Here is a 15,338-nt window from a genome sequence, read left to right as displayed (position 1 = left end):
CAGTTAGTGCCTTGATGTCGATGAGCTTTATCATAAAAGGACCAGAAGGACTGTTACTTCTTTATTCTTCTTTATTACCCTTGTGTCCCTCACCTGCTTCATCCTGACTTCAGTGCTACAAACGGGCAAAGGACAGGACATCCCGTCGAACTGCAAAGTTGCAGGAACGGCTCTTCTTGAAGAGCAACGCTCCCTGACCAGGTGTCACGCAACAGAAACACGGCTTTTCTCCCAAAGTACCGCAGAAAGTGACTACAGTCTTCCAGAGAGAATTCAGGGGACAACAGCAAATATTAGGACAACAGGAACTAATAAACATGCCTGACTAGGAAAAACGGACAGGAGTCTCGGGGACGCCTGGTCTAAGGTTTATCTTGAGTCCCTCTGTAAGTTGAAGTATTCAAAATGGGAGAAAAAAGTTGAAAAGGCAAAAAACAGCCTCAAAAAACCGCCATCAGAGCTGTGGAGATCAGGACGGCACCTGAGGCATGGCCAGGCTCAGGGGTCTCCAGCCCAGCCTCCTGCTCCAAGCAGGGCTACCAGCAGTGATCACCACCAGCAAATCCAGTGAGGGAAAGAAGAAAAAGGAATTATCACGGCAAGCTGCCGTAGCTACTCCAACCCCAAAGCCAACAAAACCCACAGAGCAGGTTTTGCTGTCACGCTTTGCCTCCATCAATCAATTCTATTACATCCATCGCTGGAACTAGGTCATGCAGCAGGACCAGCCCCTGGAAAATGAATCCAAATTCTTAATTCAGAGATAGTGGCTGCCCAAAATGATCAAGTGCTGTAATTTGAAGGTCTCTATGCTGCGATCTTGCCTAACAGATAATTAGCAAGAGCATAGATGAGTTAAACAAAGCATCATCATCAGGAGCCTTTCGGGGTTTGGTGCAAGGCATGTAGTGGGATGAGATGCTGGCTGGAAGCTCACGTAGCATGTGGTGGGATTTAAACTCCAAAAACTTCCTCCATGAAACTGCAGATGGCTATGGTTGGGATGACCACGCTAGTTCTGTTCTCTGTAGGCTTCTGAAAGACACATTGTCACCAAGGACATTTGGAAAAATGGGAAGGATGGAAGAGCTGCATAAAAGGAAGCAGCAGCAGCAGCACTGAAATTAGTGTGTGTCAGGAGGTGGTAAAGGACTGGAGTGGACACATTTGGATTTTCACCAGTAGCCTTCACACTGAGCCTGGACCAGGTGCCAAACGTGGCTGTATACACAATTCAGGGATCAGCGCTAGAAATGACTCCAGAAGTGGTTCCTGGGACCATTCGCGTGGTGGCTGGAGGACACGGCTCTAGATATGACTTCAGCATCAACAGCTACGTGTTTTAATAGGGCTAAAAGCAGCTTAAGGGGAAAATAATTAAATATCCAAATAACACATCCTATGCCAAATATCTGATTTACTACCTTGGACCTTCAGAGACCCTACCTGAGACCCTACTTTGGAAAGTAAAAGTTTAGATTGGGGACATCTACTTAAAGATGTGGCTGAAAATGTTAGTTATTGGGCAGGATCAGATTCGGGCTACTTTCCTTCCACATCTTTGCTTGGAAGTGATGATATTTTAAAACCACTGAACTAAGCGTAGACTCAAATTTAAGACCCTGTTTGGCCTCAAAGTAATATTCTAATTTCATGGCTTGTTTGTTATAACCTCGAATTTCATCCCAGGGGAATCCACTGCCATTTATGCCATGGGGCTACGTTAGGTGCATCTGTCCGTTCGTTCCCTTTGAGTCTGCTTCCCACGAGAACTAGATAAATGGCACTTGGAAATATTGCAAGTCAACAGAAACAACTCTCATTCACATTTACAGACTTATTTCCACGAATCATTTCACCTGTTAGCACAAAAAAGAACCTAGATGAAGGTCCTGTAGATATTAATACCACACCACCACATTTTAAGGTATTTCAAAACATATTCCTGACGCCAGCTGACTGCTTTCACAGAGAGTCAATCCTGCACGTGCTGAACTCCTCGAAAGCTAATTAAAAACATTAATTCAAAAAATAAGGTGGGTAGATTGGGATCAAGTGCTAAATTTTGAAATGTGTTATTCCAGTAAAAAAAAAAAAAACCAACAACAACAAAAGACAACAAAACACATTCTTACTCACAAACTTGGCATTGATTATGTAGGCAGGAACTTTGGGAGATAAATACTGCACTTTAAAAAAAATTGTTCAAGAAAAAGCACTTTCATGTCACCCTCCTAAACGCATCTGTTTAGGTTTTTAGGAATCAGAGCAATTCCACTCATTTTTCCATTTGTGGCCACTGGGAAACGGTGAAACCATTCGTTACCCTAAATCCTGTTATTCACTTAATAAATTGTAAATTCTTGGTTCTCTCAGTCCAATACAAGTTTCAAGAGAGCCATGTTTCTGAGACCTGGGTGGTGTGTTTTTTCCTCTTTATCAGTAGGATGCAGAGGAGTAATTCCACTTGCCTAGAAAAGTTATTCGTAACAATACCTGCACACGGGTTTGGCAAACAAAAGCTTTTGGTGAAAAACATGGATTTGGAGAAACTGAAACGTGTTATGAATACATGATCCTGTTGCTACGATTTTCTTCACATAAATGCATTCAAAAGAGACACTGCGGGAACTGGATGCTGCTTTGTTTCAGCACAAAATTATTTCATCTCCAAAACTCTTCCAGATTTATTTTTCTCTTGCATGTTTACTAAAACCAAAACCTCTTAACAGCACATTTCACATTAAGGTGAAAGAGGTCTGGTTCCCAGGAACACAAACCTTCCACCAACCCCCCCCACGTTATCACATCCCATCCCCTTGACCCTCTTATCTGTCATTTAAGGATGCAGGAGGAGGAGGATACATTACCCCGGTGACGTCCATAACCTTAATAGCAGCAAGCTGGCCCGTTTTAACATGACGACCCTGAAAAAGAAGAGGGAGAAGTCTGTTTGTTTTGCTTGGTGGCAATGTTTTCCTCGCAGTGAACAATATCCTTAAACAATCTCCTCACCCTGGCAGCATCTGCAGTTTTTGTTTTTTTTTTTTTTTTTTTTTTGCTTTTTCAAGAGCATCTTCGCAGCAGCCATGATGGGAAAGCAATTCCCTTCCCTTCCTCCTGCCATTATAATTAATTAGTGAAGGGCCTTCAATGCTGTATTTTCCTGGCAAATGGGTGCTGGAAATATCTATCCTTTAATGCTCAGCCATGCAAAAAGCCAGCTCGAGGCCTCTCCTGAGCAGAGAGCATGACTGGGCTGTAAATGGTCTGCTGGAGCTGTGATGATGGAAACGTGCTGGCTGGGGTACCCACGCAGCACCGACTTGGGTCTCTTCGTGTCCCAGCCCCAGCTCTCATGGACCTGGGGACACCCAAGGGATGTCAAGCCTATATGGCACCACTAAACACTCTGTCCACTGATTTATTTATTTTCCAAAAGTCTTAGTTAGCAGGCTAGAGAGGTTTTTAAAATCAGATTTGCTTCTTGGCTGTGGAAGTGACCCCATCTTCAGCGCTGGCACCAGCGGGGAGCGTGCATCTAGAGGCGATGCTCGACAGCCAGCACAGAATCAGGAGCCCCTTGACATATACAGCCTTCTTGGTTTTCAGCAACTGAAAAATTAGCAAATCACTGCAATGAACTGCTTGTTGCGTAGTACTCAACTACATTAATCCTAACAGAAAAATGCCTGGAAGCAATAGAGAAAACTATAAAAGAGCCTAAACTGTTCATGGGTTCCTAAAACCAACACAACTGCTATCAAACAAGCCATAGAATCATAGAACTGTTTGGGTTGGAAGGGACCTTCAAGATCATCTAGTTCCAACTCCCCTGCCATGGGCAGGGACACCTTCCACTAGATCAGGTTGCTCAAAGCCTCATCCAACCTGACCTTGAACACTTCCAGGAATGAGGCATCTGCAACCTCTCTGGGCAACCTGTTCCCTGCCCTGAGAAATGCATCACCCAGCATCATATCGAAATTGCTCATATCAAACTATTTCCGCTCTCCATGTGAGGGCACGTGCTCTGCTCACAAACTGGGCAGAGTCAGAAGAAAAGATGCTTCTTTCTCCAGGAAAACCAGCAGACGCCGATCCTAGCAGGCAAACTGAGAGGCAAAGGGCAACATCCCTGTCTCCCAGCCCCTTCTTACTACAGGAGCAGCCCAAGGCCCCATCACATGAGATAGGGCATGGAGGACACCCAGGGAACGGCAGCTCCTGCCCAGCAGCATTAATAATTAACGCACCAAGGACACACAAGCAGCAGAGGCTGAGAGAGGACAAGCCACAGCATGGCTGAAACAGGGAAAAATATGAGCTTTTCCTAAATTACAGGCTCCTCTGGCCCTGCCACCCCTCACCAGTGTGTTTGCTGATGAGCTGGGGTTTGTGCTCAGGTTTCCCAACCCTCCTGCATGCTGGAGATGGTCTATTGCACCATCTCGCCTCCAGCGAGAACCCCAAATTAGCAAACACAGGGACTCCTCCCTGGCCCTTCGGGTTTCCAGGCATGGCTTTAAGGAGCAAACCCGCACGCCAGCCGCAGAGCATGGCAGCATCATCCTCTTCACATTTATGACTTCACCAGGATGCCAGTTCACCCACCAGGGCTTCTCACTCGTTTGTTAACACAATTTATACGTCCTGAGCAACCGCATCTTCTAACAACGGAAAAAGAGCCTTATTTTAAAACGTGCAACATAAAACCCAATAAAACAAAGCCAGCCCAGCAGCAGTGGGCTGCGGCTGAAGCATCCCCTGGACGCAGGCGTTGGGAAGGAGGGGCGCATCGCTAGACACCATCTATTTACACAGCAAGATTCGCACAAACAAATCCTCCCCTTCCTAAATTCATCCTTGTTGGCTTGGCCAGGAAGCCCCGGCGCATACCGACTCTTTAATTAAAGCCAACAGAGCACCAGCATGGGATGCACTCAGAGGTAACCAAGGCACGCTGCATCTTCCATGAAAGGGAGCAGGAAGATGGAGAAGCAAGTTGGGGCATTTCAAGCCATGTATTTGTTAGTTATACCCAACTTATTCTGACATATCACCACCTCATTTTGTATTTTAAGGAAATGCCCCAGCCTTGCAGCAGTGGAGTGCTGCTGCCTACCTCCGACACTGGCCAAGGGGAAAAGGAACCCTACGTGCCCACATCGTCCTGCTCCCAGGGATGTGCCACTGCCTCGTACACCTCCCAAACATTCACAGATGAAGATAAGAACTTCATACTGCATAAGCATTTACCAAAAAAAAAAACAAACTGCTTTGAAACGTATGTTAACGTAAGCCATGAGGGACACTCTAGTCACGCAAAAATCAGGCGAAGTAGAACCAATGAGTATTTAGCCTGGAATCTTATAGCAAAGATTTGCTTTTCATAGAGTTTGTTTACAGCAATGGATTGTTGAGCTTCATCCCGGCAGATTTTCACGTCCATCCAGGGAAACCAGTTAACTGCCCCTTTTAATTCAACATACCTACTGCTCAGCATTGGTACTTGCAGTGAAACCATCATATATAGCTTAGAGAAAACAGTTGATTTTCACCCTACTGCAGGCGTCCTTGGGTTTGCAACACAGGCACAGAGAGGTTGGAGAAAGACACTGAGAAGTGAAACATGCAACACCGGAGTGAAATTAGCATCTGACCTGCATGTATTAAAAGACGCCACGGCGGCAACAAGCCCTTTTGATGGCATTAGCCACCAACCGCCTCCCACGCGATGGCCATGCAGAAGTGCCTATGACCAAAGGCTGGAAGCGGGACTGGGAGCACCCATGTCCGTGCAGCGTTTCCAAAGGAACTGGGCTGGACCAGGCAGCAGAGTCATTTCTGCCAAAGCCAAGGCAAGCTGAAATTGTTAATTAATGAGCATCAAGCACTCAATTGTCCACTATGAACACTGTGCTGCTATTAAGATGCTACAAACGTGGACTGGGGTAGCAAGACCAAGAAAAGGGTCCGAAAGCCTCTGCTGCAACTTGCTTTTACCTTCTGTGTGTCCTCCATTCATCAAAACTTGCTGGCTTTTTCCTCTAAACCATCACTACAGAAGGAACCTCCACTAGAAAACCACACAAAGACCGAGCCCATCTCCTGTTCCTGGGGTCACCTCTGTTCCCCCAGCTGCAAAGATGTGGGTCAAAACAGGCAAAACTGCAGATGTCTTCATTGAAGTTCAACAGAAATTCTGTTTTTTCAAAATTCCTCCTTTTTGGTGCCCCCATGCTTGGGAGCTCGCCCTGGGGATGCTGGAGAGGGTGCAGCTGCCTGGAGGAAAGGCTTCAGGACAATGGGACCCTTCCAGGGTAAGGCAGTCACTTCTGAGCCTTCAGACCACACCACCACTGACGTTTTCGGAGACAGCAGCAAAGGACACTGGACGGGAGTAGCAATCATTGCAGCCACCCTTGCTCCCCGCAACCTCCTTGCCTTAATAATCCATGCCAACAGCCCTTGGTGATCTCTCTGCCTGCAGAAAAGGAGCCAATCTGCTTTTTAGCAATCTGTAATATTTCATCTTCTCGCCTTCTTTATCTCCTGGCATGGTTCAGGATTTTTCCGCTTGTCAGTGGCAGGTGAGCTGCTTCCAGCTGCTCGTACATAAGAGCAAGAGACGCGAGAGGACCGGCATCCTCCCAAAGCCCAATCTGCCACGACATCTCGGCATCTGAAACATGGTACCACCAGCGCCATCCTGCTGTGGGGCTCAAACTCCTGCATGCCATCGCCTTGACTCTGGATATAAGCATGAGCTTACCCACCTCTTCTTCCTCGCTCACACAGGGTGGTGACCAAACCCCCCCAAGAAGTTCAAGGAGAGGAAGGAGAAGAGGTTTTCAGGAGGGACTTTCACCGCCTCATGTTGGCTGTTCACAGTAAGCACTGCAAGGTCTGAAGGACCACCTTCAGCATCACCTGGGGTAAAGCTCCTGGAGCTCTCAAACACACAAATATCCTCCAACACCTCCCTGCTCCTTTCACCGCAGCAGGTTTAGCATCTGGCTACATGATGTTCTGGTTGAACTGCAAGACCTGCTTTCATCTTCATAAATTTGGTACCGTTATAGATGCTGTGATGGCGTAAAACAAACAGGAGGAAATCGGAGCTATTAAAGCGTTTTTCCCCTCTCCAGATTCGCTGTCAAGATTCACTTGGGTATAAACCCACATTTCAGCCTCAAGATCGTTCAGGCATGAACTTCAAAGCTGCCACAGCTTTTACTTAAACATCCATCTGAGCATAAATTCATGCTCCTAATTACTCTCAAAATGTTATATCAACTATCGCTAACTTGATAATGTCAAGTATTAAGACCAATTTCTGTGAATGAGGAAAGCACCACGAGTTTTTTCTTCACAGGTTGCAGTCCTCACACTCCATAAAGCGTAATGGACCAGCACACAAAGGCAACATTGATAAACGCCTTTAAAATCAATTGATGCATTCAGGCATTATATTTATTAAATAAACAAACCCTGGCCTCAATATCAGGCTTTGTACGCTAAAACTGGCCCAAAATTCAGGTCCACGTTTGAAGGGCAGAAAGAAGATGATTGATGGTTGCTTTTTAAAATTTTGCTTGCACAAGCCTGGATTTCACCTTTAAGCAAAAACTGCAAGTCCTGTACCCAGAAACATATCCCACCACATTTACTTAACTTCTGCTGTCTGCTCCTATTCATTCAGCAAAATACATGACCCACCACCTGCTGCAAACAGAATTGTCACTCTTTAGAGAAAAGCAGAGCTCCCATTTCCTTCAGCCAGGCAGAGCATTGTCTCTTAAACTTCCCAACCAGGGCACCCCGGGTCCAAGCCCCCATGCACACATCCCAGACCTTCTACGGTGGAGCACGCCTGGGATGGACCAGAACTTCAGGCAAGTCCCTGGTCCAAGTCCTGCCAGTTCCTTGTTTTCCTGTAGTTCAAGGCAATTCAGGGACTTGGTCCAAGGTTTTTAGCATGAAGGCACTTTAGCACTAATGCACCGAAAATTGCACCCAATTTTTCCTGAGAGAAGGAACTTTGCCTTCCGACCCAAACTGCCATCCGCAGTAAATTAGACCATTTTATAGCCCCTGGTGTGATTTGTTCTCGGCTTTTACAGAGTATAGGCACGTTTATGTACTTTGTTTCCCATTGAAAACAATCCTGAGGGTGCCAAAAAAAAAATCCTCCAACTAGTTTAAGGGGCTAAAATACTTATTGATGGAAAAACAGGCTTATCCCAGTGTGAAAATTCAGCAATCTCCAAAAGAAGTCGTATTATAAATGATGTACTCTAGCTTTGCACTTGGTTTACGCATCTCTTCAAATGTATCTGAAACAAATCTGTGCCTCTGAGAAGGTAATTAAAACATCAGATACTCTAAATATCAGGTCAGCATAAGAAAAAGTGAGTCATACAACAGGACAGGGAAAAATGTTTATTTTAACAAAGAGTAAAATATCTGTTTGATTAAAACAGAGCAATCATGGGCCAAACCTTATAGTTCCTGCCTGCACTTAACTCCAGCTACTCGCAGGGGGATTTCAAGCCAGTCAGGGACTCAGGACAACCCTGCAGACTGAGGACCTGAAACTCCAATGCTTAGACACCAGAAATGGAAAATCTATGAAAAAGGTGGATCCAATCACTTGACACCTCGTTTGCTGGCCAGGTGACATTTCCAGATTTGCTCTCTGTCCTCCTGAGCTCTCCCTGCGGAAAGCTGGTTGCTCACTCAAGCATGGTTCTTTCCCTCTGGCCAACCTGCTGCCACTCCTCGGGCTCCTTTTGGAGAGCAGAAGACCTTCACTGAGCAGGACAAGCACAAGTTTTTACTCACAGCCAATCCTCCCTTACATGGTCATCTTTCCAACATTTTAAGAAGTAAAATCCTGGAAAACGTTCTAAAAAACTCAGAAATAAAAATAAATAGAGTGAATTTTTTTTATTATTATTTTGGTTCTCCTTGGCTGGGTGTTTTTATTAATACTTCAGTTGGGACTGAACAACCAGAGCTTCCCCTTGGAAAGGCATAAATCCTCTCCCAGCACAGACATCTCTACTTGCACAGGGCCAAGCCACTGCTCTGTGTTGACCGAACAAAGCTGATCTTTGGACTGAAATATTTCTAATCCTCTGTATCAACCCAAGCTCTGATCAGGGCCGTGCAGCTCGGAGAGCTGCAATTCCATTACTGCAGCTCCACAATAGGTCTGATGTTAAGTAGAGAAGGCAGGATTATTAGATTAACAAACTAAATTGTTAAATTAGCATATTATTCATCTCCAAGAATAACATGCACTACAGCAGTTAGGTGAGCAAGGCCTTAAGTATAAGGGAAACACATCCCTTACACTTACGCTGTCCCCTATCCCTCTTCTAGTTCAAAGGAGGCTGGAGACACCAGCCTTCCTCCAGGTCAGGAGGAGCTGAGAGGTTTCCCTCTTCCATGGATAAAACCACCGGCAGAAGAGGTCCTAAATCAGCATCAGAGATCTCAAACCCTTCCAGGAGTTTCTGTAGACAGTTCCTCTAGATGTGGCTTTCACCTCTTCTAATTTCCACCCAGGGAAAACTGCTGATTTTACAAAGCACCTCCTCCCTCTCTGTGGCATTGCCACCACCTAACACCAGCAAACTGGCAATGGGGGGGCATCACGTATCTCCTTCACGCTCACACAAAGGACTGTTCAGAGATCTTGTCCACAAGTGTTTGAAGCTGTAGCTTTGGAAGAGCTGGGCTTCACGGTCACAGGAAACCTTGCGGTAGGCCAGATTTCAAGATGTTTTTGTATCTGGCAGAGCTTTCCCAGGACATGGGAACCAACACTGCTCCCCTGAAGGGTGGTCAAAGCCTCAACAAGAGTAGGTCTGGGCTGGAAGATGAGTGGACGGAGCAGAACAGTATGGAGCAGAGACAGAGATCAACAGCAGACAGCAAATACACTGGAAGTGGGTTTAAGGAGCTGCCTATGGACACCTGAGGCACCAAAGGACTAAGAAGAGATGTTCCTGGCAAAGAACAATGTATAAAAGAATAAGGACAAGCAGTGCCTTAGGAAAATAGCCCCGGAGCTGGTCCCACACTGAAGGCAGCAGGATCCAAAGGAGCACCAACGAGATGACAGAGGAAAGGGATGCTGCCGGTTCCCACTGGACCCCATACAATTTTCCCAGGCCCTCCGCCAGCTTTGCTCTTGGTTCCAGCACCCCCAGCACACGCAGCTCCCGGTGTGGGGGCAATCTCCATGGCGCTCTGCCGAGGGGAGCATCTCTGGCAGCCCCCAGGGCAGGAAGGGCAGCGGCCAGTCCCTGCGGTGGGTGCTCCTTCCCCTCCGGCACAGCCCATCCTCCCCTTGCCCCGGCTCCTCTGCTTCCCGGTGAGCGCAAGTTTTTGCGGCTAAAAGGCAGCAGCACAGCCTGTTCCCAAGAACATTAGTTCATGACAGCCATGTTATTATCACCCTTTAACACCCCCACTGTGCTTCTGTTTCACATCGCTGCCTATTCAACACTGCGGCATTCATTAACTAAAATTAAATCTGTGTTGCGGAGACCCACAAGGCACCCTTCTACACAGGCCACCTCTGTCACAGCACCTGGTTGCTCCTTCCAGTGGTAGGAACTGAGCCGTGGTGGGAACAGTACAGTCCACGTGTGCCAGGACCACCCAGTCCTCTAAAGGGAGATGCTTGGCTCTCGAGAGTAGCCCAAGAAAGACACAGCCTCCTCTGATGGGCCAGGCTATCCCATCGGCTGAGACCTTGCTCCAGACCCTTGGAAGACACGTAGCAGGGGACCACCACGAATCTGGCCAGCTCTGGACTGCAGCAGGGAGCTTTCTCATCCGAAAACATCCATTTCAGCATTCAAACCTAAACTCCAGGATGACCCCACCAGCTCCAGGGCACTGGTTCCCATCACTGGTGAAGCTGGCTCTGTGCAGGATACAGGAACAGACATCCCAGGGCACTGGTTCCCATCACTGGTGAAGCTGGCTCTGTGCAGGATACAGGAACAGACATCCCAGGGCACCAGGGAGCCCTCTAAGCCCTTCCTTGTAATTACAAGAGCTACTCATGACTTCAGACCATCTGCTTTGGGATGGGACTGAGCCATTGCGTCCAGAGCTCAGGGGCACCAGCAAGGTCTCCACCACGCAACGTGCTTCGGCTAGGCTGCTGCTGTTTCTTCTGTTATTTGTCAAAAAAAAAACGGTCCCTTCAAAACAGATTTCTCCTAACGTGCTCTGTGCTGCGGGGCAGACAGGGCTTAACACCTGCAAATGTGTGCTACTACTTCCCATGGTTGGCAATTCATCCGAAAGCACTGGACAGACGCAGGAACCCCTTAAGTCTCCTCAGCTTTCAGTACCCTGTTTATCTGTGCCACGCATTAAACAGGGCTGCGTTTCAACACGTGAAGCTCCACCTGCTCTGTAAGCCATGCCCCAGATCCGCAACTGTCTTCCAAACTGCAGCTGAGTCCAAAACACGGCCCTTGTGGAAAAAGCACTACACATGCCGATGGAAACGAGGTTTCTTGAAACACCTCTTCAGTGCCATCTGCTTGACTTCGGCTCTAGCTTCGTAGTAGCAAGATCCAATTTTGGAGGTGGCATGTGAAGTGCAAGGTGGCTGCTCAAACAACAAACAGCGAGGAGAACCACCTCCCGTGAACCCGAGTGCTCAGCATCCCCTCCGCAGTGGGGATGGATGGTGCTGGTGGCAGGAGACAGCCCCGGGCAACCAGGTAACCCGCAGGTATCCGTTATCTAAAGCTGATTGAGACATTCGTATTTTTTTTTTTCTCTGTGTAAGCAAAACTGAGTATGAAAGAAAGCCTAAATCTATTCTCAGTGATTTCCTGACCATTTAATCCAGGAAAATCTAACTCTATGGCTATTGACTGTTTTTCATGAAGGGTTTCCACTGCATCTCATTGAATTGCCATTGGCACAAAATGACCATGTCCGTGTGAATTACCAAGCTGACTGAGCAGTCCAGCCTGCTCTCCCAGCCCAAGTTTTTCCCCTTCCCCCCGTTTCTCCATATAACTGCAGGGCAGTATTTCTTTTATCTTGGCTCACAGCACAGTATAGCTGCATCTGCTGTCCTGCAGCCCCCATGGCCCTATGATTCTCTGCAGACATGATGACCCAGGATGAGGGTCTCACCTCGGATGTCTCCAGATCTGATAACCAGACACTTCAGCAATGGTTATCAAGGCAGTATACTGGGGCTCTTGCCTCTTTTGCCCCCACCTGCCCCACATCTCTCAGCTTGCAGAAAGGAGCCTGAACACAAACCCACCATGTTCTTCTGTGCACCAACTGTAACGCCCCAAATCCAGGAGAAATTTGGGCTGAACTTCTGAGGTCCAGTCCCACTGCTGCCAATGGATGAATCTGCACAGCAATGACCAAGACGTTTGTACAGTACCTTGAACCAATCTCTAAGCAAGCCATCCTTACAACCCTTTGACTGCCTCACTCCTTGAGTCTCTGCAGTCCTGCTAACACTTGGATCAGTTCAGGTCTAACCACCTTGATTCCTGATCACCTGCCAAGGCTGACCGGCATCTGAGCCAATTTGTACGTTCAGGCTTCATACATTCATCACTCGTAAGCGAGACTCCAAGTCCCTGTCTCAGAGTGGTAGAAATAACAAGAGCAAGCTGACAAAGGGACTTACATTTCATAGGGCTTAGGATAAAAAGCCACAGCTGCCAGAAGCTTTCACGTATACTTCTTGGGGTGATTTAGGTCTTAGCATCAGGAAGACAGGTGTAACAATGACATAACCTCACATCTAGTGCTATGGAGGGCTGAGTGCTCCCCTAAGCCCAATGACTTTGTAACTCAAGGTACTGCGGACCCCGTGTTGTGCGTTTCTGTCTATGTCAGCTCAAATATCAATTTTAGACCTCACATACTTGAAGGCAGATGGGCATCACACTCTTTTTCATCCAGAGTTGCCTCCAGGGTTTTTGTCTGCCCTGAGCAGCCTTGACAACTTACTGTCCATCCTATCCTACTCCGAGTCACTTACTGTCAGTACTCAATAAACATTTTGCAGTGCCTGTGTTCCACTGATTTAAAAGACCCAGCCATGCCTGGAGCAACACGATGCGATATACATACTAATTTGGCTATACAGGGTTACATCGACTTTCATGTTGTCCGCTGCTTTAAGCAAGTCAGGTACCGGGCAGCAAATTTTTACAACTGCTTATTGGAAAAGGGAGCCCAAGAAATGACACGCAGACCCTTTACCCTTATATTTACTTGATGTATGTCACACCGGCATTTGCTGCTTTGTCTGGGATAAAGATGGCATTTTCTGACTCTGCTGCCCAACAGCCCCGCTGTGGCTCACCTTCTAAGCCAGCCTTGTAGGTTAGGATCAACAGAGTTGATCAGCAGATTAAATTGCATCACTTTTATAACTTCTCACTTCCAAGCCTCCCCTCTCAAGCAGGAACTTCCTACCCTTACACTGGTGAGGCAAAGTCTGGAGAAGAAAAGGCTCCAGGGAGACCTTCTAGTAGCAGCCTTCCAGTACCTAAAGGGGCTACAAGAAAGCTGGAGAGGGACTTTTTACAAGGGCATATAGTGATAGGACACGGGGCAATGACTTTAAACTGAAAGAGGGGAAATTTAGACTAGATCTAAGGAAGAAATTCTTCCCTCTGAGGGTGGTGAAGCACTGGAATAGGTTGCCCAGAGAAGTTCTGGCTGCCCCATCCCTGGAAGTGTTCAAGGCCAGGTTGGATGAGGCTTTGAGCAACCTGGTGTAGTGGAAAGTGTCCCTGCCCATGGCAGGGGGGTTGGAACTAGATTTATGTTTAAGGTGGTCCCTTCCAACCCAAACCATTCTATGATCCTATGATTCTGTTAAGAAATAAGACAGCCAGATCACTGCCTTTTCGACAAACCTGCAGAACAGACCTCATCACGCCCAAGGCCAACACTGGGCTGCCCTTGCTGTGCAGAGGACCCTCCTCCCAGGACACCCAGCACTCAGCAGTCCTCATTTCTCTGCAAAATGGAGAAACTGGGGTGCGAGGGCTCCTCTAGGAAAGGAGAGAGCCTGAAAGGACCCCTCAAAGCCAAATATCCATCCCCCCCCAGCCCCACACACAATCCCCAGCAAGTCTCACATCAGGCAGCACAGCTGGGGGGGCTTTAGCCAGAGATTTGAAAGCAGGGAGGAGAGGAAGAGGACTTGGGATTAGCAGGGGAAGGTTAAGCCGGTACCAGGGATTGCATGGGAACGAGTGGGAGGAGGCCAGAAAGAACTGTGTGTCCCTGCTACCTTCGGTGCTCGAGGACACCAGGGACCAGCCCAGCACGTCGTCATTTGGTAATTAAGGGACTCCAGCCACTGCCCGACACGGTTATCACGGCAGGCGGGCTATCTAGCCATTAAGGGTCCTACTTACACAGAAATAACATGTATAGACACATGGATGCTGCACAGTTTCAAGGAACCATCTGAAGGCTACGGCTTTTAGTCACTGTTATTTGCAAAGCGGAACAAAGCAGAGGAAAAAGCTCTGGAAGCAGCCCGAAAAGCTGCCCGCAGGCAGGGCGCCTGCCGGAACGTGGGCAGCTCGGAGGCTGCCTGCAGCTTTGCAGGGAGAACACATATGGGCAGGGGGTGATGGCCTTTTATTCGACCGGATAAAGATCTTAGCGGAAATCTGAAAGGCTCGGTGTGAAACCCCGGCCACAGCTAATCCGAACCTCGCACGCGGACCGCGCCATGCCGCAGGCACGTCAGGGAGGACCCAAGGCCAGGCGCCGCGTGGAATCACACCACGCACCTGCAATTTCAGCTGTACTTAGAGAAAGGAAATGATAAGATATTGCTTTATAGTAATCTCTCTGGACCTGCTGCTTCCTGCTCCTACCCAAAGGCAGCTCAGGCCACCCACTCACCCCATCCTCTACGGCCAGGATAGATGTCAACCCTCCTGGGCCACCGCAGGCTTTTAACCCTTTGCCACCAGGATCAATGCTGGCTAAGCACTAAAAGCTGTCGATACATTACAGGTGGATTCATATTAAAAATTCAAGATCTTTCCCAGCAGCAAGAGCTGGCTGCAGGACAAAACCCCAGTTTGGTTTTGCTGCTTGGTATTCAGGATCTGGGCATCTGCGACGGAGCAGGCAAATGCTGTTACTGTGTGTAACAGTCCACCACTGCACAGGAGTGGGGAAAGACCTCCTTGCATTTTTCCAGGGAAAAAAAAAAACAACACCAAAACTGCCAATTTGACTGCTCCTTCAAACCCCCACAGCTAGGAGTAAGTTTTGATACACTTAAC

General features: G+C 47.7%; 1 protein-coding gene across 2 annotated transcripts in view; it reads right to left on the bottom strand.

The window, feature by feature from the left end:
• TNIK (TRAF2 and NCK interacting kinase) overlaps positions 1-15,338 on the bottom strand; it is a 162,485-nt gene that overhangs the window by 72,093 nt on the left and 75,054 nt on the right. For both annotated transcript variants that reach the window (XM_086618726.1, XM_086618727.1), the window contains exon 3: positions 2,871-2,927. In XM_086618726.1, coding sequence (XP_086474852.1) covers positions 2,871-2,927 — 57 coding nt within the window. The remainder of the gene's footprint in view (positions 1-2,870; positions 2,928-15,338) is intronic.

The sequence above is a fragment of the Tauraco erythrolophus genome, chromosome 11 (assembly GCF_009769465.1).
Source record: "Tauraco erythrolophus isolate bTauEry1 chromosome 11, bTauEry1.pri, whole genome shotgun sequence".
Taxonomy (NCBI): domain Eukaryota; kingdom Metazoa; phylum Chordata; class Aves; order Musophagiformes; family Musophagidae; genus Tauraco; species Tauraco erythrolophus.
The sequence above is the reverse complement of the archived record's forward strand: the minus strand, read 5'-3'. Positions and strand labels throughout refer to the sequence as shown.